The sequence below is a fragment of the Podarcis muralis genome, chromosome Z (genome assembly GCF_964188315.1).
Source record: "Podarcis muralis chromosome Z, rPodMur119.hap1.1, whole genome shotgun sequence".
NCBI classification, from domain to species: domain Eukaryota; kingdom Metazoa; phylum Chordata; class Lepidosauria; order Squamata; family Lacertidae; genus Podarcis; species Podarcis muralis.
The window spans coordinates 28,394,855-28,411,956 of NC_135673.1; the positions used below are offsets into that span (position 1 = coordinate 28,394,855).

Below are 17,102 nucleotides of genomic sequence, written 5' to 3' on the forward strand. Positions count from 1 at the left end.
TTGGAAAAAGGAGGGGGAGGGAGGGAAAAGGGACAAAGGTGATAACATAGTGTGTGTTCAAAGGTGGGCTGCAGAATACGAGAGCAGGTGGCATGGAAATGGGGTGATGTGTGCAAGGGGGAGTTGAAAAATGAAAGCAAGAGAAAAGTGGGGGGAAATAGGGTGAAAGTGAAAATGAGAGTTGCAAAATTGGATTATCAAAAGTGGTACTTTTGGAAATGGGTGAAGATGAAAGTGGAGGTAAAAATGGCAATGCAATACGGGAGTCATAGGATGACTATAATTGGATGGAAAGTGAAATGGTTGCATAGCTGCAATGGGTGAGAAGAGAAAGGTGTAGGAGATTACCACGGAGGGTGGTTAGTGTGCAAGTGCAGTTCAAAAAAGGAAGGGAAAGAATGGACATTGGGATGAAGGTGAAAATGGGTGCAAAACAGGGCTGCAGAATGATAATAAAAAAGCAAGTGGCTTAAAAATAGAGTTAGAGGGGTGAAAGGTGAGGTTAGTAGTTGTGAGGGATAGGAAGGGGGACCTCTAGGGAGTTAGTGGGGGTGGTGGGGGGAGTGGACAAGTGGAGTGAGCAGACAAAGCCCCCACCTGCGTAATTTAATATTGGCCTGCACCACCCTCCCTTAAAACAATTCTGGAATCCCTGTGTAAGTTAGCTGAAAGCATCAGCCATGTGTCCAACAATAAATTTTGTTAACCTCGCCACACTGCAGAAAATAGTTGAGGAAAAAAACAGGTTCCTTGAATCTGTTGCATGGGAAACAACATCAGCAATTCACCTGCCTAATTACAATGTACAGGGACAGAAATGAAACTCACTGAGGCTGCACGTGTTTTACTGGAAAGGAAGTGCAAAATGATTCATATTCTGATACAGATACTCACACATTTAAAATGCTTCTAGCTAGGAACACTTGGTTAAAACAACTGATAATAAGAACCTGCCTTATGCTTCCAGCTCAGTTTTGTTTACAGCAAGGGCAGGAACCCTTGCTGGGGTCTTGGGTCTCCAGTGAAGTTTTGTGGGGACCCAATACCCCCTTTGTTACTGAGTGTTCCCATAGGCCTCTTATTTTGATATTGTAAAATGCCTCTTCAGACTCTGAGTACAGTGGTGCCTCGCAAGACGAAATTAATTCGTTCCGCGAGTTTTGTCGTCTTGCGATTTTTTTCATCTTGTGAAGCACGGTGTCGGGAAAGTTTTGGAAAAGCTTCAAAAATCACCAAAGTCTTCAAAAACCTCAAAAAAGGCTACCACACCGCGTGCTATGAGTTGCTCCTCAGTCAAGTCGCAACTGTATTAATGGTGTTAAAAAAAACTTGCAAGACGTTTCCGTCTTGCGAAGCAAGCCCATAGGGAAAATCGTCTTGCGAAGCAGCTCAAAAAAACCCTTTCGTCTTGCGGGTTTTTTGTCTTGCGAGGCATTCGTCTTGCGAGGTACCATTGTAGTGTGAGATTTCAGGGTCTTGGCGCTTACCCAGGGTTCATGTTTCTGGGCACGACAGATATATGGTGACTTTAGGATCTATGGTTTGTTTACGAATATATACAACCTGTGTCTACAGTGGAGAGAGGGTTCAGAGCATTCACATCTCAAGATGAGTCTTTTCTCCTCTCTTAGGAGCAGCAGGAGTAGGTTTCAAACAGAGGAACCAGCCATGTTGCCTGTCCCTTTGTTGCTGCCTGCTCCAGGCAAGAAAGGTGGTTTTAGGGTAGTGTGAATGGTGCAGCTGCACTGGGCACTCTGCTTCAGGATATGCCACAACAATGCTGCAGAATGGACCACAAGAAGTGTGTGTGTGCCAACTTTTAGTGTTATACAGGACACCGCCGAAATCTGAGAGCCCAAAGTCCACCACTGCAGCCAGCCCTCCAATAGTTCTGCCAACCTCTCTTCTCCGCCACTTTTCAAGCCTCTTGCAAAATGCCACAACTTTCCTTCAGCCAACATCATCCAAGCTGAAACCCTAAACCAGAGGTTTTCTTTTTATTTAAATGATTTTATTGAGTTTTACAATTTTATCATCATCACAATCATTATTTCAAATAAGAAAGCAAAATAGAATATAAATCCCACCCCTAAAAAATCCCCAAACCCCATCACTTTCCTCAACTATCTCTTCTGACTTTTTTGGCATGTTGTCTCTCCCTGCTTATTGGTTATTTCTCATTCTTTAAAATTTTTAAAACATAATTATTATTATTCTATTATCATTCTAACCTCGTATTTCCATCTCTACATTTGTTCTATTAGTTTTGTTAGTTGCAAGTGTATAATCAAACCCTGCAAGTGAGTCCATTTCTTTACATTGATTCTGTAGATATAACATAATTGGTTCCCAGTCTTTCTTAAAGTCTCTATTGTCCTTGTCTCAAAGTCTTTCCGTTAATTTTGCCATTTCAGCGCATTCCATCAATTCTTGCCATTCTTCTTTAGCTGGTATTTCAACACTCTTTCGATCTTTGTGCTAGCAAAATCCTAGCCGCAGTTGTAGCATACATAAAAAGTTTTTCTCTTTCGGCAAATCTTGAGCTGAAATGCTTAGCAAGAAAGCTTCTGGATTTTTCACAAAAGTTAACTTAAACATTTTCTTCAATTCATTATACAGTAAATCATTTCCCAGTACTTTTTAATTACTTTACAATTCCACCACATATGAAAGAATGTACCCTCTTTTTCTTTACATGTACAACACTTATTGGAACCTGTTTTAAACATTTTTGCCATCTTTACAGGTGTAATCTACCATCTATACATCGTTTTCATATAATTCTCTTTTAGCAGTATACAGTCAGTGAATTTAAGATTCACTTTCCATAACTTTTCCCAGTCTTCCATTTGTATATTGTGTCCTATGTATTGTGCCCACTTAATCATTACACTTTTCACCTCCTCATCTTTAGTTTCCCATTCTAATAATAAATTATACATTTTCTTTAGTAGTTTAGTATTCTCATCTATAATTTCTCTTTGAAATCTAGATATGGTATAACTAAATTCTTTCTTGTTATCTTCCTTAAAAACCTTATTTATTTGACGATGTTGCAGCCAATCGTAAACATAATCTTTTATTTCGTTAACTCCTTGAGCTTTAATTTTCCTTTTCTCTCTTCTAATACATCCCTATATATAGACCATTCTCTTTCCCTGTTTATCTTTTTAATTGAAATTACTTCTAATGGAGATACCCAACATGGGATCTTTTGTTGCGTGGACAGGCGGAGTCCCCAGATCCCGCGCGGTCCCCCCGTCATGTGGAATAATGACTCAAGATAATGTGCTATGGGATTAAATTGGCCACAACTTTATTAAATTTCAAATGTGGGTAGACCTTGGCTCAGGCATTTGGCATTCTCCCTCCCCAGTCCCCAGCCGGGGACCTAGGGAGCATCCCTCTATTGTGTGGGCAGGTAATCCCTCCCCCACCTGGCCTGGCCTCCTTGGCAACGCTTCCCCCAGGTGGGATTGGACAACTGACTGAGGTAGGCGGAGACCTCCAGGTATCCCACCTGAGGGAAGGAAAGCCGCTCCAGATCTAGGGCTGCGCGCGTCCACGCAAAGGGCGCCCCCCGTTTTAAGCGGGGAGCGGTCATTCTAATAAATCTTTATATTTTCCCCATACTTTTAAGAGTATTTTCCTAATTATGTGGTTATGAAACCCTTTATGTACCTTCCCTTTATTATACCATAAATACGCACGCCATCCAAATCTGTTGTTAAACCAGAGGTTTTCAACCTTTTTGAGTCCATGGCTCCCTTGACCAATGACATTCTTTCTGCGGCACTCCTGTGGGGCTCAGGAGCCCAGTTATGTCACCCCTTGCCTGCAGAGCTGGCAGCCTCTCACCCATTTATGAACACACTCCCTTATGGAGTGTTCCCTCAGTCTCCTCTCCTCTCCCCTCTCCTTGGAAGTCCTCCAGGCAGTTTCTGCTGTCATCCCTGGTGTGTGAGCTTCTCCTCTCCTGCCCCAAAGCGAGGTGCCTCCTCACACTGTCCCACAGGGGTCTGGGAAGGACCCTCTGGCCAGCCCCAGAGGTGCCATTCACCTGGGGAGCTTGTAGCCAGGGCTGCTGCAACAAACAGCTGTGCAAGCCTTTGGGAGGCAGAGATGCAAGAGGGCATCAGAGGAGGGAGGGAAGGAAAGAGAGATGGAGGCCAGTGTTACCCACGGCACCCCTGACCATCATTCAAGGCACCCCAGGTGCCATGGCACACTGGTTGAAAACCACTGCCCTAAACCAGGGGTCAGCAAACTAAGGCCTGGGGGCTGGATGTGGCCCACCGGCCTCGTCAATCTGGCCTGCGAACCTTGCGGACCCTGCCACCCGCTCGGTCAGTCCCCGCGCTAAACCAGCATGGCGCAGAGGCCTCCCCACGCAGGGACTGACTTCCGTGACACTGGTGTGGCTTCGGATTGGCTGCAGGAAGCTCCTGTGACCATTCTGAGACTGCGGACGCCTCTGGACGATGCCCCTTCCTTCCCACTGAGGCAGCCGCATGTGGCCAAGAGCCAAGCAGGAGGAAGCGGCAGCGGCAGCTGCAGCGAGGCTGCCTCCGCTGCCCAGGCCAGCGGCTCTGCACCCCACAGACCCCTGGCCGGGGCAGAGGACAACAATGACACTGTCAAAGACAAGGTAGCATCGGTGGCTGCGGCGTGAGTGGCGTCGGCAGAGTCCTTTCGGAAGAGGGAGGGTCCTTTCGGGGGGTGCTTTCAGGAGAGGGTGGGTCTGGCCCCCCACAAGGTCTGAGGGACAGTGGACCGGCCCCCTCCTGAAAAAGTTTGCTGACCCCTGCCCTAAACCCTTTCTTTCCCTGCCCAGTAACACACACCACTGGAGAGTGAGCCCCGCCCCCCTGTCTTGCCCCCCTGTCTTAGCCCTATTGATGACTTCCTCATGAGCTGATGGCTGGCCATCACCAGCCTTTGTTCCCCTTAATGACTCACCTCCCAGCAACACCCTGGTCCATAAAAACAAGGCTAGCCTGCGTTTTCACACTCATCTGCCAGCTCTTCTTAATTCTCAAAGCAAAGATCAAACCCTACAACTATTATTATGATTAATGTATTAATATCCTGTCTTTTATTATGCTTTGTGTTGTGTTTTTATTATATGCTCCATAAAATGTGTTCTTAATGTTGTAGATCTTTGGGATCTTTTAATAAAGGGTGGTATATAAATCAAATAATTAATAAGAATAAATAGCAACCAGGAATGTTGAGGGGGGTTAGGGCATCTACACATTAGATGGAGATATCAATAAGTTTGGGGGAAGCATAAACATTGCAGGAGTACAAAAAAATAAATGGTGGAAGAGAGTCAAAAACAGCCCAATTAGGACTGAACATGCTAATGGACAACATGCTGCCTCTTGGATGTTGTGGAGTGGATAATGGAATACTGGCCCAATTTACCACACAGGAAATACACATTACCATAAAAAGAGGGTGGGTCCTGAAGACCAAACTCCTGTCCACACTACTATGCAGAAGAAAATCCATACTCATATCATTTTGAAGGACAATATATAACTCAAGACTCCCCAAATGTGCTGGGAACTGCTTCTCTCTTAATAAAAAAGAATCTGGTAGGCAAATGCCCATGTCCTTGAGATGATGAATATGTTGATGATGGGGAGAACCATAGCTTGGTGGTAGGGTATCAGCACCCCCCAGTTCAATCCCTAGCATCTCCAGGTAGGGCTGGGGGAGACCCCAGTCTGAACCCCTGGAGACCTCCCACCTGTCATTGTGGACAGTAATACTGAGCTGGGTGGGCCAATAGTCAGTTTCGGTATAAGGCATTTTTTGCAATGTTCCTTTGATGATGTAGCAATTAATGACTGCATGAAAGTGGTGTGTACATTAATGGGATCCAGTTGCTGTAAAACTGCTTGATATGGTAGCACTGGCATGAACCGTCAGCCTATAAAGTACTACTGTTGAAAAATGACCCAGCAGCAGTGTGACTCATCTCACACTAATGACTAATTGTCACACTCCTCCAGCACATTTCAAACATAAAATGCTGACTCCCTTCACACATTTTTAGCTACCGTTAGTGCAAACCCTTTCAGAAGCATCACTTATTATTATTCTCTATTCTAATAATACTGATTGGGAAATGAAAAATAGGCTGAAGGAGCACTGCCTTAAGGGTAGCTAAAGCTTGGACTTGTTGAAATTTAAACTTACTGGTCATTTATTATTTATTTATTTATTGATTGATTGATTTATCTATCTATTAATGTATTTATTTATTTATTAAAAAACACACCATTAGCCACTTTTTTCTTCTTCAAAGCCTTGATTGATCAAAGAAAAAACATAAACAATGAGCAAAACAGAAATGACATGGCTCAGTCGGTAGAGCCTGAGACTCTTAATCTCAGGATCACGGGTTTGAGTTCCACACTGGGGGGAAATATCCTGCATTGCAGGGGGGTGGATAAGAGGAGCCTTGTGGTCCCTTAAAACTCTATGATTATACGATACAAATAAGCTCCTTCAACAAACACAATATCTTTCATCCGTTCTTCATTACCACGTGGCATCAGGGCAGGGTACGGCCATGGAATTTAAAACAAACGAACAAAAATAGCTCCCCTTGGGTCTGTTCAGCTAAATTCTACTCTGAGTGGACTCACTGGAATCAATGTGTCTGAATTAATTTTAGTGTGGGTCTGATCCAAGTATGACTAACATAGGATACAACCTCTGCTTGGCAACGACACCACACCAAGCTCATAACAGTAAAATAGAAGCAGTATGTAGAATTGGACGTGAATGCAAAGAAGTAGGAATGGATAGAAAGCCAGCAGCTAAACTACTCCTTTACTGGCAAACATATCACTGTGATGTCATCTGTTGATTTGTTTCGATTCCAAAAGCTGTGTTGTGTGAGCGTCTTTTTTTAAGTGAGGAGAAACAAAATACAGGATTTCCTTTAGTACAGTCATAGCTCCCGTCTCCGAACACCACTAGTACTTCTACCCAATTCCTCAAGACGGTTTTAGAACTCGTGATCCTGTAAAGAAATCTGGATCGTGGTGGAAATGGTGCTGCTGTAAAGCTCAAAAGATGCATCTGCTCAAAAGAAACCCAAAAGACGCTCGCTTTTCTTCTTGTGGTTGCTACCGTGTCAAAGAATGAATGGAAACTGCAGTGAGGTAAGGGAGGGTCTTTTAAAAGCATGTTTCCTTTGGCAAAGCTAAGGCTACAGTCCTGGGCATACTTAACTTGCAGCCAAATCAAATCCCCTGGAAACCAATGGTCCTTATATTTATATACACATGGCTAGGGGTCAGCACATGAAACTGCAGACTAAGGCATATTTTCCAAGAATGAAGTTTTATCAAATTCTGCAGAGTTGTTCTGGATCTGCTGTAAGCCATAGTGTTGATGGATTGACTGCATGCTTTTTAAAGGGAATATGATTTCAGCCTAGGAAAAAACGATTTAAAAACTATTTTTATTATTAAGCAACAAGCACTACATACATAATAATATTTAAACAATAAGCATAGAGAGGTACAAAGCATTGCTTAGACACAGTAAGGTCTAGCAATAGACTTGTATAAATGTATAAAGCCTTGTATAAATATTTATTTGTCTTCCCAATCCTGAGTGCATCACCTCTGTACAGTTCAAGATTGTTGTCCAACACTGTGCATAACTTAGACTTGCTTTAGAGTTGAATAAAGGGTTCATAAAGGTGTTGATAGTCCTTTTCACTGGTGTGGGATACAAAATCATGCCATACAGTACAGAAATCTAAATTACCAACCACATGCTTGGTTGAGCAAATTTTACTGATCAATGTGGCTGATTCGGTGCCTTACGCTGAGTTTTTGTTGATCAGATGCTTTGCCATTTCCTAAAAGTTTCTTGTTTTTAAGATATGCATAAGCCAGAAGTGTTTAAGACTTACTTAACATAGCAGATACTTTGAAGGGTAAATGTAAATTAAAGGTAAAGGTAAAGGTACCCTTGCCCGTTCAGGCCAGTCTTGCCAGACTCTAGGGTTGTGCGCCCATTTCACTCAAGAGGCCGGGGGCCAGCGCTGTCCGGAGACACTTCCGGGTCACGTGGCCAGTGTGACAAGCTGCATCTGGCAAGCCAGCGCAGCACACGGAAACGCCGTTTACCTTCCCGCTAGTAAGCGGTCCCTATTTATCTACTTGCTCCCGGAGGTGCTTTCGAACTGCTAGGTTGGCAGGTGCTGGGACCGAGCAACGGGAGCGCACCCGCCGCAGGGATTCGAACCGCTGACCTTTCGATCAGCAAGCCCTAGGCGCTGAGGCTTTTACCCACAGCGCCACCCGCGTCCTGCGCTTCACGAATTTGCGTGTCATGTAAATTATAGAATAATAAATAGGCACATTTTTTAGAAAGATGCTTTTACAACAGCTATTTGAATTGGAGACAATAAATGATTCTCATTTTGTTTATTTTGTATCAGAGGGGGATAGCACATTATACCGAAATGATTACTTGTAATTTTGGTTTGATATTTTCCTGCCAGTGGCATTATTTAAAGTCTATAGTTACAGTCTTAGGCACACATCTATGGGGCCATGTCCCAGAAATCTATGGGAGGGGGGTCTTTGTTTAGTGGCAGACCACCATCTTTGCGTACAGAAGGTCCCAGGTTCAATCCCTAGCACGTCCATGTAAGTCTAGGAATGTTCCGCTGTCTGAAAGACTTTCCCAAAGTCTTTGCCAGTCCATGTGGACAATACTGAACTGGATAGACTGATGGTCTCATGGATAGCTTCCTATTGTTGCTGAGCAAGGACTTGCAGAGGTTTGGGAAGTAATAATAATTACCATGCATACCAAAAAAACCCAACCCCAACCTCCCCCATTTGATCCTCATCACTCAAAAGCTTTATGAAATGATACTCTGAGAAAGCCCTCAGCCATTATTATTGCTGCCTGCTCCCTCCTGAAGGACGCATATAATTCTTGGCACTGCTAGTCTCCCCAGACACCCATCTCTAGTTACAAGTAGCCTTCAGTTTGGTGTGGCTAGGGTCTGGAAAATGAACTGTGGATGGGTGGGGGGACACGATGACACATGTTTCCATGTGTTGTTAAAAGGATCAAAACGCTGAAGCTTCGGAGTTCATATTGCTGTGAAGAGGAAAGTTTTTAACCACACAAAAACCCACAGGAATGAAAAATGAAGAGTGTGCCCATATTCAAAGGAACAAGGGGGGCGGAGCAGGAAGAGGAGAGAGAAATATCCTTGTTGGTTTTTATTTACTATAAGGATGGGCAAATTTGTCAGTTTCTCTCAGTTTCTCATTTTGCAGTCTTCCGTTTTCCACATTTACACATCACTTTGTGAATTTTTTTTATGCTTATGAATATTCATCATTGAATTTCTCTTAATATGCACGTGGCTGTGTGCATTTTTTAACAAATGAGTTTCCCCTAATATAAGGGTTGTATGTGATTTTGCCTAATATAACCATTTTTGCAAAGAGATTTCACTTAATATAATGCATTTTTTATTTTATTCTCAGGAATATATGTATTTTTATTCACACTTTGGGTTAGCATTACTTGGCAGGGGAACTGCATTGTGAAATGCAGAGAAGCACTAATTTTGAAGGAAGAATGCATTTCAGTTTGGATTCCAAACATATCACTTTGGAAAGTGCAAATGAGGGAGATTCACCTTTAAGCATAAACTGAATTTAATTTCTCCCCTATTCCTAGTTGGTTATTACAACTATTTTTGTTACTGGTTCTTTAGGGTCACAGTCTCATCCATCTATACTCTTGAATGCCACTTTCTTGCACTGTTGGATATGGAGTGATTTAACAGTCATCCCTCTTCCCAAGAAACTCTGAGAATTGTAGCTCCGCAAGACAAATTGGGGCCTCAAAACAACCCTCAGCACCTGTTCCCAGGATTATTTGGGGGACGCAATGCCTGTTAAAGTGGTCTAATACTGCTTTAAATGTACAGTATATGCCCACTGTTTGCAAAGGGGGAGGGGGTTGGAATGCCTTGTAATAATTCAGACCGTTAAGCTCAGTATTATCTCCACTTGTTTGCAGTAGCTCTCCAAAGTTTGGAGCAAGCAGTTTTATCCCATCTCTAGCCGGAGATGCTGGCAATTGAACCTGGGACCTTCTGCATGCAAAGCTACAATTTGCTGCATACAAACCATATGAAGCTTGAGGCTTCCTCTTGTATATTGAACACATGCACAGCACCACTGCATGAACTGCCTTTAACCACTATCTGTGATCTTTATTTCTGCAAACAGAAGCTACAAAAAGAAAAGTAGCCACCACCAGAATCAGAGACCAAAATACTCTATCTTTTAGAAAACAGTTTCCTTCTTAGGGCGTATTTACAAAACCTTGCTTCTTCATGTGTTTTGTAGCAACAACCTCAATCCTCCTACTGTCCATGAACAGAGAGTACGAGAAGGCAGTCTTTGCAGGGCCTGAGTTAGGGGCAGATGATTCAGGTGACTGTGGGAGCCTCGGGTTTTGGAGGATACAATGCTCTTGTCATGTACTGCCTACTCAGATACTCTCTGAAACCTTTGACCCTTGTTCCCATGCCCAACTGCAGTCTTACTCAACCTGTTGGCTTCTCAGTGCTTTGGACTACAACTGCCTTCAACCCCAGCCAGCATAGCCAATGGCTAGGGATAATGGAACCTTTAGTCCAACAACCTATGAAGGACCACAAATTAGTCACCTCTGATCTAAGTATGTTCCCATGCTTTCATTAACATGCTCTCATTTGTACTTTTTCCTAACCTTCCCTGAACTAGTTCCCTCCAGATGTTTTGGAATGCAGTTCTTGGATGGAAAAAGATTATTTATCACTGGGATACATTCTCAAGAGGATTTTTAATAATAACAGTAATAATAAAAACAACAACAAACTGACGTGGAGTTTGTGGAGGACTGAACTTAAGAGTGGAAAAATAAGGTACTGAGAGAAACCAGAATTGACAGAATTGCCCCAACTTGAATCATGGAATCATAGAATTGTAGAGTTGGAAGGAACCACAAGGATTATCTAGTCCAACCCCCTGCAACTCAGGAAGCTTTCATTCAGTGTGGGGCTCAAACCCACAACCCTGAGATCAAGAGTCTCATGCTCTCAGTTTCCTGCTACTGTATGTGCTTCCCCAGTGCTTTCCGAAGTCAGGGTGGAGAATGATGACACAATCTCAGAGTCATCAGACAGGAAGGGAGATTATTTGAGGCAGGCACATTTGAAGAAGTATATTATAAAATGTCTGTAGCCAGTGCCGCCACCACACCCTTGACATTAAGAGAATTTAGTTGCTTTGATGAAAATACTTACAGCTTTTAGTTCCTCCTTCTAAATTGGTCGTTCTCTTTCTGGTGATTCTGTCAATGCAGCTTGCTGATGTGAAGGTTTCAGGAAACTGCACTTCCATGTCAGTTGGTGAAAGTGCATGCCTAGTGAATCTTCATGAGGATGTCATTTGACTATTGTTCTTCGGCTGCCAAAATGTCTTGATCTAGTTCTGAGTGTGTGTGTTTAATGCTGCAGCATAAATCTCTTTCTCAAAAAGCAATCATCTTCTTAACAGGTATCTTCTGATTAGCCTATATGGCCACTGACCTGATCAAGATGTTGAACAACCAATCATCAGAAAATTGTCCTGACCCTCCAATGCATTTCCAGGCCTCTTTGTATGCAGTCATCTACATCATCATCTTTGTTCCGGGTCTCCTGGGAAACAGCATCGCCCTTTGGGTTTTGTGCCGCTTCATCAAGAAGAAGAGCAAAGCGGTAGTTTTCATGATGAATTTGGCTGTAGCTGACCTGACCCACGTCGTCTCTTTGCCCTTACGGATGTATTACTACATCAACCACAGCTGGCCTTTTGGGGGCTTCCTTTGCCAGCTCTGCTTCTACCTCAAATACCTTAACATGTATGCCAGTATCTGCTTTCTCACCTGCATCAGCATCCAAAGGTACCTCTTCCTACTTCACCCTTTCAAAGCCAAGGACTGGAAGTGCAGGTATGATGTGGCCATAAGTGCTGCCATATGGACTGTGGTTGGGGCTGCTTGCTTACCTCTCCCAATCCTGAGGAGTCCTCGCTTATCAAACAATACCAACATCTGCTTTGCTGATCTCGAAGTTCAACGGTTGTCTATGGGAGCCTCAATCACTCTGGTGATTGTAGCTGAATTCTGTGCATTTGTGGCCCCTGTTGTGATAGTCATTTACTGCACTTGGAAAATGAGGCAATCCCTGCAGGAGCCCCACAGTCCTTTGCAGCACACCAATGAGAAGCAGAAAGCTTGGCACATGATCTTAGGGTGCGCAGCTGTGTTTTTCATATGTTTCACACCGTATCATGTGAATTTCCCTATATTTATGATGGTGAAACAAAACATGGTCACAGACTGTTCTGTACGGCGTAGAGCTTTATATTTCCATCCCATTTCTTTGTGCCTCGCAAGCCTCAATTGTTGTCTTGATCCAATTCTCTACTACTTCATGACATCAGAGTTCCGGGAAAGGTTCAAGTGCAGCAGTGCTTTCCCCTTGAGCTGCCTCAACAGTCTTGACAGCAGCAGAACCTCTGAAGTTGAGCTGAAAAGCAAGGCGGATAACAAAAATAAAAATGTCTTAATGGCATACTTTTGGACTCTTAGGCCACACGATGGCATGGAATCTCCTCTCTCTTGTTAGCTAAGGGATGGTTCACACATGGGTTGTACTTCACTTGCTTCTCTTAGGGACTCAGCGCTTGACACTCTGCTGAATGTGTGAACAGGCAACATTGAAAAAGTATTGCATCTGAGTTGTTGCTGAGTGACATGAAAGTTCTGTCTCTGACAATTAATCCCTGATGGCTTGAGAGCAGTCATGTGATATAAATATTAACCAGTCATTTTTAGAACCTGCCAGAATTGGGACCAAGAATCTGTGTGCCGCTGCCACTGGGGTTATAAAGTGCAGCAGACTCGAGGAGGTGAAAGTGTTCTGCATTAACTCCACCCATTCAGGGCAGCCATTGGTTTCCCCAACCTCAAAGAGTAGATAGAGACATAATAAGAGCCCTGCTGGATCAGGCCAATGGCCCATCTATTCCAGGATCCTCACAGTGCCCAACCAGATGCCTGTAGGAAACGCACAAGCAGGACGCAAGCACAAGAGCACTCTCAACCCACCCACCATGATTTCCAGCAACCAGTATTTAGAAGCATTATTGCTTCCAGGTCAGGATAAGACTTATGGATGGCATCCACAAACAAAACAGCAGGTGCCTTTTTTCCTCTCCAGAATGATGTGCAGTCTGGAGAATGATGGGGAAATAAAAGAGCCACTGCCAAGAAGCCTCCCTCCCAATGAAGGAGGAATGTGTGGCATTTGCCCGTTCTATTGGAAATGTCTGTACAGGGGGAGAGAAAGGGTTAATAGGTAGACCAATAGAAAAGCCAGAGGCGGAGCCTACCTGTTTTTAAAAGGCTTAGCCAGAGGTTTAGACAGTTGGGAAAGCAGTTGGAAGACAGATGAAAATAGAGAGACAGTCAGTGCAGTTGGTTCTTGTGTGAGGGGAGGTAGAAGAGTTAAAGACAAGATAAAATAAGACTAGGAGGGTAAAGGGTAACAGCGTTTCAAACGCATTTAAAGTTTATTTGTGTTTGCAATAAACTACAATCTTCGTTGTTAACTTGAGAACCCGACTAAGACTAAGTTTTTTTACCAGGGAGAACCTGGTTGGTGGCAGCAGATTGGTGGTGTACGGGTCAATAGTCCGTGAGATGACCAGGGGCTCCATACGAACGCCACAGAATGCAAATTAAAGATGGAGGGGGAATCTGTTTTATACATGGTGCTGCTGACCTGATTGAGATTTCCTCACGCTGCCTCTGGCATACAGTGCTCATATATGTCGGAGCTGTTTGTGCAATGTGAGATTATTATTTTTTTAATTCATACTAAATACATGCAAAATTATGTGCAAAGTTTGCAAATATTGTACATGTAATATATATGAAAGAGACAAGCTCCATGCAGTACAGAAGTATTTTATACAGTTATATGCATTGTTGTATCTATTTGCTTCATGTACTAGTTCAGGGCAACCCAACTTTTCATACCAAGAGTACTTCAGTGCAGAGGTGTGGGTCACATGGTGCAGGGGAGTGAGGTCAAAATTCATGCCCCCCATACCTCCTCAACTGTCCTGTTTTAAGCTGGACATCCTGGAATTACAGAAGGCAGTCCTGGCTTCTGATTGGATCACATAATGTCCCATTTTTTGTTCCAGTGCTCTGGTGTGAGTCAGCTGGCTCTCACCAGAGCACTGGACCAAAAGAGAGTCATTCTTTTGATAGTCAGCTGGGGCGCGCCAGAGCCAAATTCGCTTATTTTTAGGTCCCGCAAGACTGAAAAATGACCATCTTTTGTCTTGTGCTCTCATGCATGCACGAAAGCTTGGGACCAAAAAACGAGTGCCGGATTTTGGTCCCCAGGATGTTGGAGGGTATTCCACACACACCCTCCAACCCTTGTGCTGCCAACGTAGATAAGCTGTGAGAAATTATTTACTCCTGGCTCTGTTGAAGCAGTCGCTTACAGTTGTTGGCAGTTTTGGACATTCACATATGGAAAAGCTCTAAGTGTCCATTTACACAGCCAGTGTATGTAGTAGATACCCCAATACTGCATGCAACTAACACAGAATTGTTTGTTTAAAAGTGCATCCTCTCAATAATAATGCTTTCTTTTTCCATTCTTCACGATTCTGTTCTAAATGCCCTTTTCAAGGCAGTGCTCTGTCCTGCCACAAGGTGCCGCAACAGAATCATTTGCTAACTATTCGTGCATGAGGGCTTCAGCATTAGCCCTAATACAACCAAAAAGAGATATTCTAGATTCTAGCCGAAGGATGCAGAATTACCATGAAGCAGTAGCACTATTACAGTATTGAACCAGAAGTGCCTCTCTACCTTCAGAACTCCATTCTCTTGCTGCCTTCAATTTTCAGAAATTCTGAATTCCTTTAATTTATTTCAGGCAACCAGATGGGTGCAGTTCTGAACTCCTTGGCCTGATCTTAAATTCCTTTAACTTGGACTGCTGCTTCCTAGCCTGCCGTCTGATCATAGCAGCTGCAGTGACTCTTACCTGTTGTTGAACCTGTATCTCTTCTCTGTGGGAAGTATGACTCTAGTTCCCATTTGCAGAGTATGCAGAAGACAGCCCTGGGTCTTTCAACACTTTAATTGGGTCTCTCTTCCCTCCTATAAAAAACTACGCAAGACACTTTCTTTTAAAGTTTAGATAACATATGACTTTTACTTAGTGAACTTGCAGTTGCAGATTAAATATATAATGCAGGGAGGCGATGCTTAAGTTGCTAAAACATCTTCCATAGATGAAACTGACAGCAGCTCAACGGTTCATACCTGCTTCTCTAACTGTTAAGAATGTTCAACTAACTGCTGTAACTGTACCAACTGCCATAACAGCCTCAGGCGTATGACATCACAGAGTTCCACAGCTCTTGCAATTCACCCTTTACATGTGCAGTTTGGATGCTAACATGCCACATTCTCTTCCTCAATAAAGAGCTCTTCCTTACTCTCACCAGGAAAGGTGAGATTTCTCCATGGATATTAAGATATTTCAGGTAAATGCCTGAGTTGGGGGCTCCATCTGTTTCCAAGATTTCTCCTCGCTCTGGGAGGTCTGTTTCTTCATTGGAGGCTTGGATCAGGACCTGAGATGATCCACAGAATCTTTCCACGCAATGGAAAGAATGGCCTCTGAGTGGACAAGAAGTGAACACAAGTTGAGCCCTACTGCCCATCAGGTGAAAGGTGAGAACTCTTTGGGACAGGGGCAGAGCTCAGTGGTTGAGCATCTGCTTTGCATGCAGAAGGTCCCAAATTCAATCTCTGGCATCTCCAAATAGGGATAAGAAAGACTTCTGTCTGAAATCCAGGAGAACCACTGCCAGTCAGTGTAAACAAGACTGAGCTATATAGGCCAATGGTCTGACTCGGTATAAGACTGTGTTCCTGTGGCAAACCAGTTCCCCATGGGAAGCCAGAAAGAAGAGCAGAGCACAACAGCACTCAAAATCTGGAATAATTTATCTGGACCACAGAAACCCATGGCATCTTTCTCTCCACACCCCTCCCCTTTTCATCAGTCCCAGACTCCACTATATTGCCCAAAGAGATTTCAGCTGGAACGTTTGACACACCTCTAATCAAAACATCTTAGGCTGTAATCCAATACTCACTTATTTGGGAGCAGGCGCCATTGAGAACAATGTGCTTTACTTCGGAGTAGATGCAAATAGAATTACACTTATTAGCCAAATGAACCTCAAATAGCCCTTGAGAGCAATCATCAACAGTTCAAAAGAAATCACATAAAAAAATTCATTACAGATGACAGGGCAGAATAAGCCGTTCCAGTTCTGGGGAAATGCATTAAATGAAAGCAAAGAATGACTCCGAAAGCTGATCCATGTCAGTGGAAACACATTACTTCCCTCCCTGCCCCCAAATATTTTTATTGAGCTTTTTAACAGACAACATGGAAAAGCATAACTGTTACACTGGATGAATATAGCAGTCGTGATTTTGCTTTACATGGTTCAAGAGAGAGAAGGAAAAGAGGAATCAGAATCATTGAACTATAGAGTCATCTAGTCCAACCCCATGAAATGCTGGAAGTTCAACTAACATGACAGATATCCATAGAACCTCTGCTTTAAAATCTCCAATGAGGGAGAGGCCATCGTCTTCTGAAGGAGTTCATTCCACTCTCAAACAGTTCTTACTGTCAGAAAGTTCTTCCCGATGTTGAGTCAGAATCTCCTTTCTTGTAACTTGAATCCATTGGTTCAGGTCTTACTCTCCAGAGCAGGAGAAAGCAAGCCTGCTCCATCTTCCACGTGGCAGCCCTTGAGATATTTGAAGTTGGATAGAGTTGGAAGGGACTCTGAGGATCATCATGTCCAACCCCCTGCAATGCAGGAATATGCAGCTGTCCCATATGGAGATTGACCCTGCAACCTTGACATTATCAGCACCATGCTCTAACC

At 43.5% G+C, this 17,102-nt stretch overlaps 1 protein-coding gene across 1 annotated transcript; it reads left to right on the top strand.

Moving 5' to 3' along the window:
* The first annotated feature begins 6,287 nt into the window (after window positions 1-6,287).
* On the top strand, window positions 6,288-14,079 carry LOC114589318 (putative P2Y purinoceptor 10). Its single transcript, XM_028715617.2, has 2 exons — window positions 6,288-7,181; window positions 11,610-14,079. The coding sequence occupies exon 2, from the start codon at window positions 11,630-11,632 to the stop codon at window positions 12,722-12,724; it is 1,095 nt and encodes a 364-aa protein (XP_028571450.2). The 5' UTR covers window positions 6,288-7,181; window positions 11,610-11,629; the 3' UTR covers window positions 12,725-14,079.
* The last annotated feature ends 3,023 nt before the right edge of the window (window positions 14,080-17,102 follow it).

Excerpts from the sequence above, each read along its gene's own strand:
- LOC114589318 (XM_028715617.2), top strand. The coding sequence starts at position 11,630 with ATGGCCACTGACCTGATCAAGATGTTGAACAACCAATCATCAGAAAAT.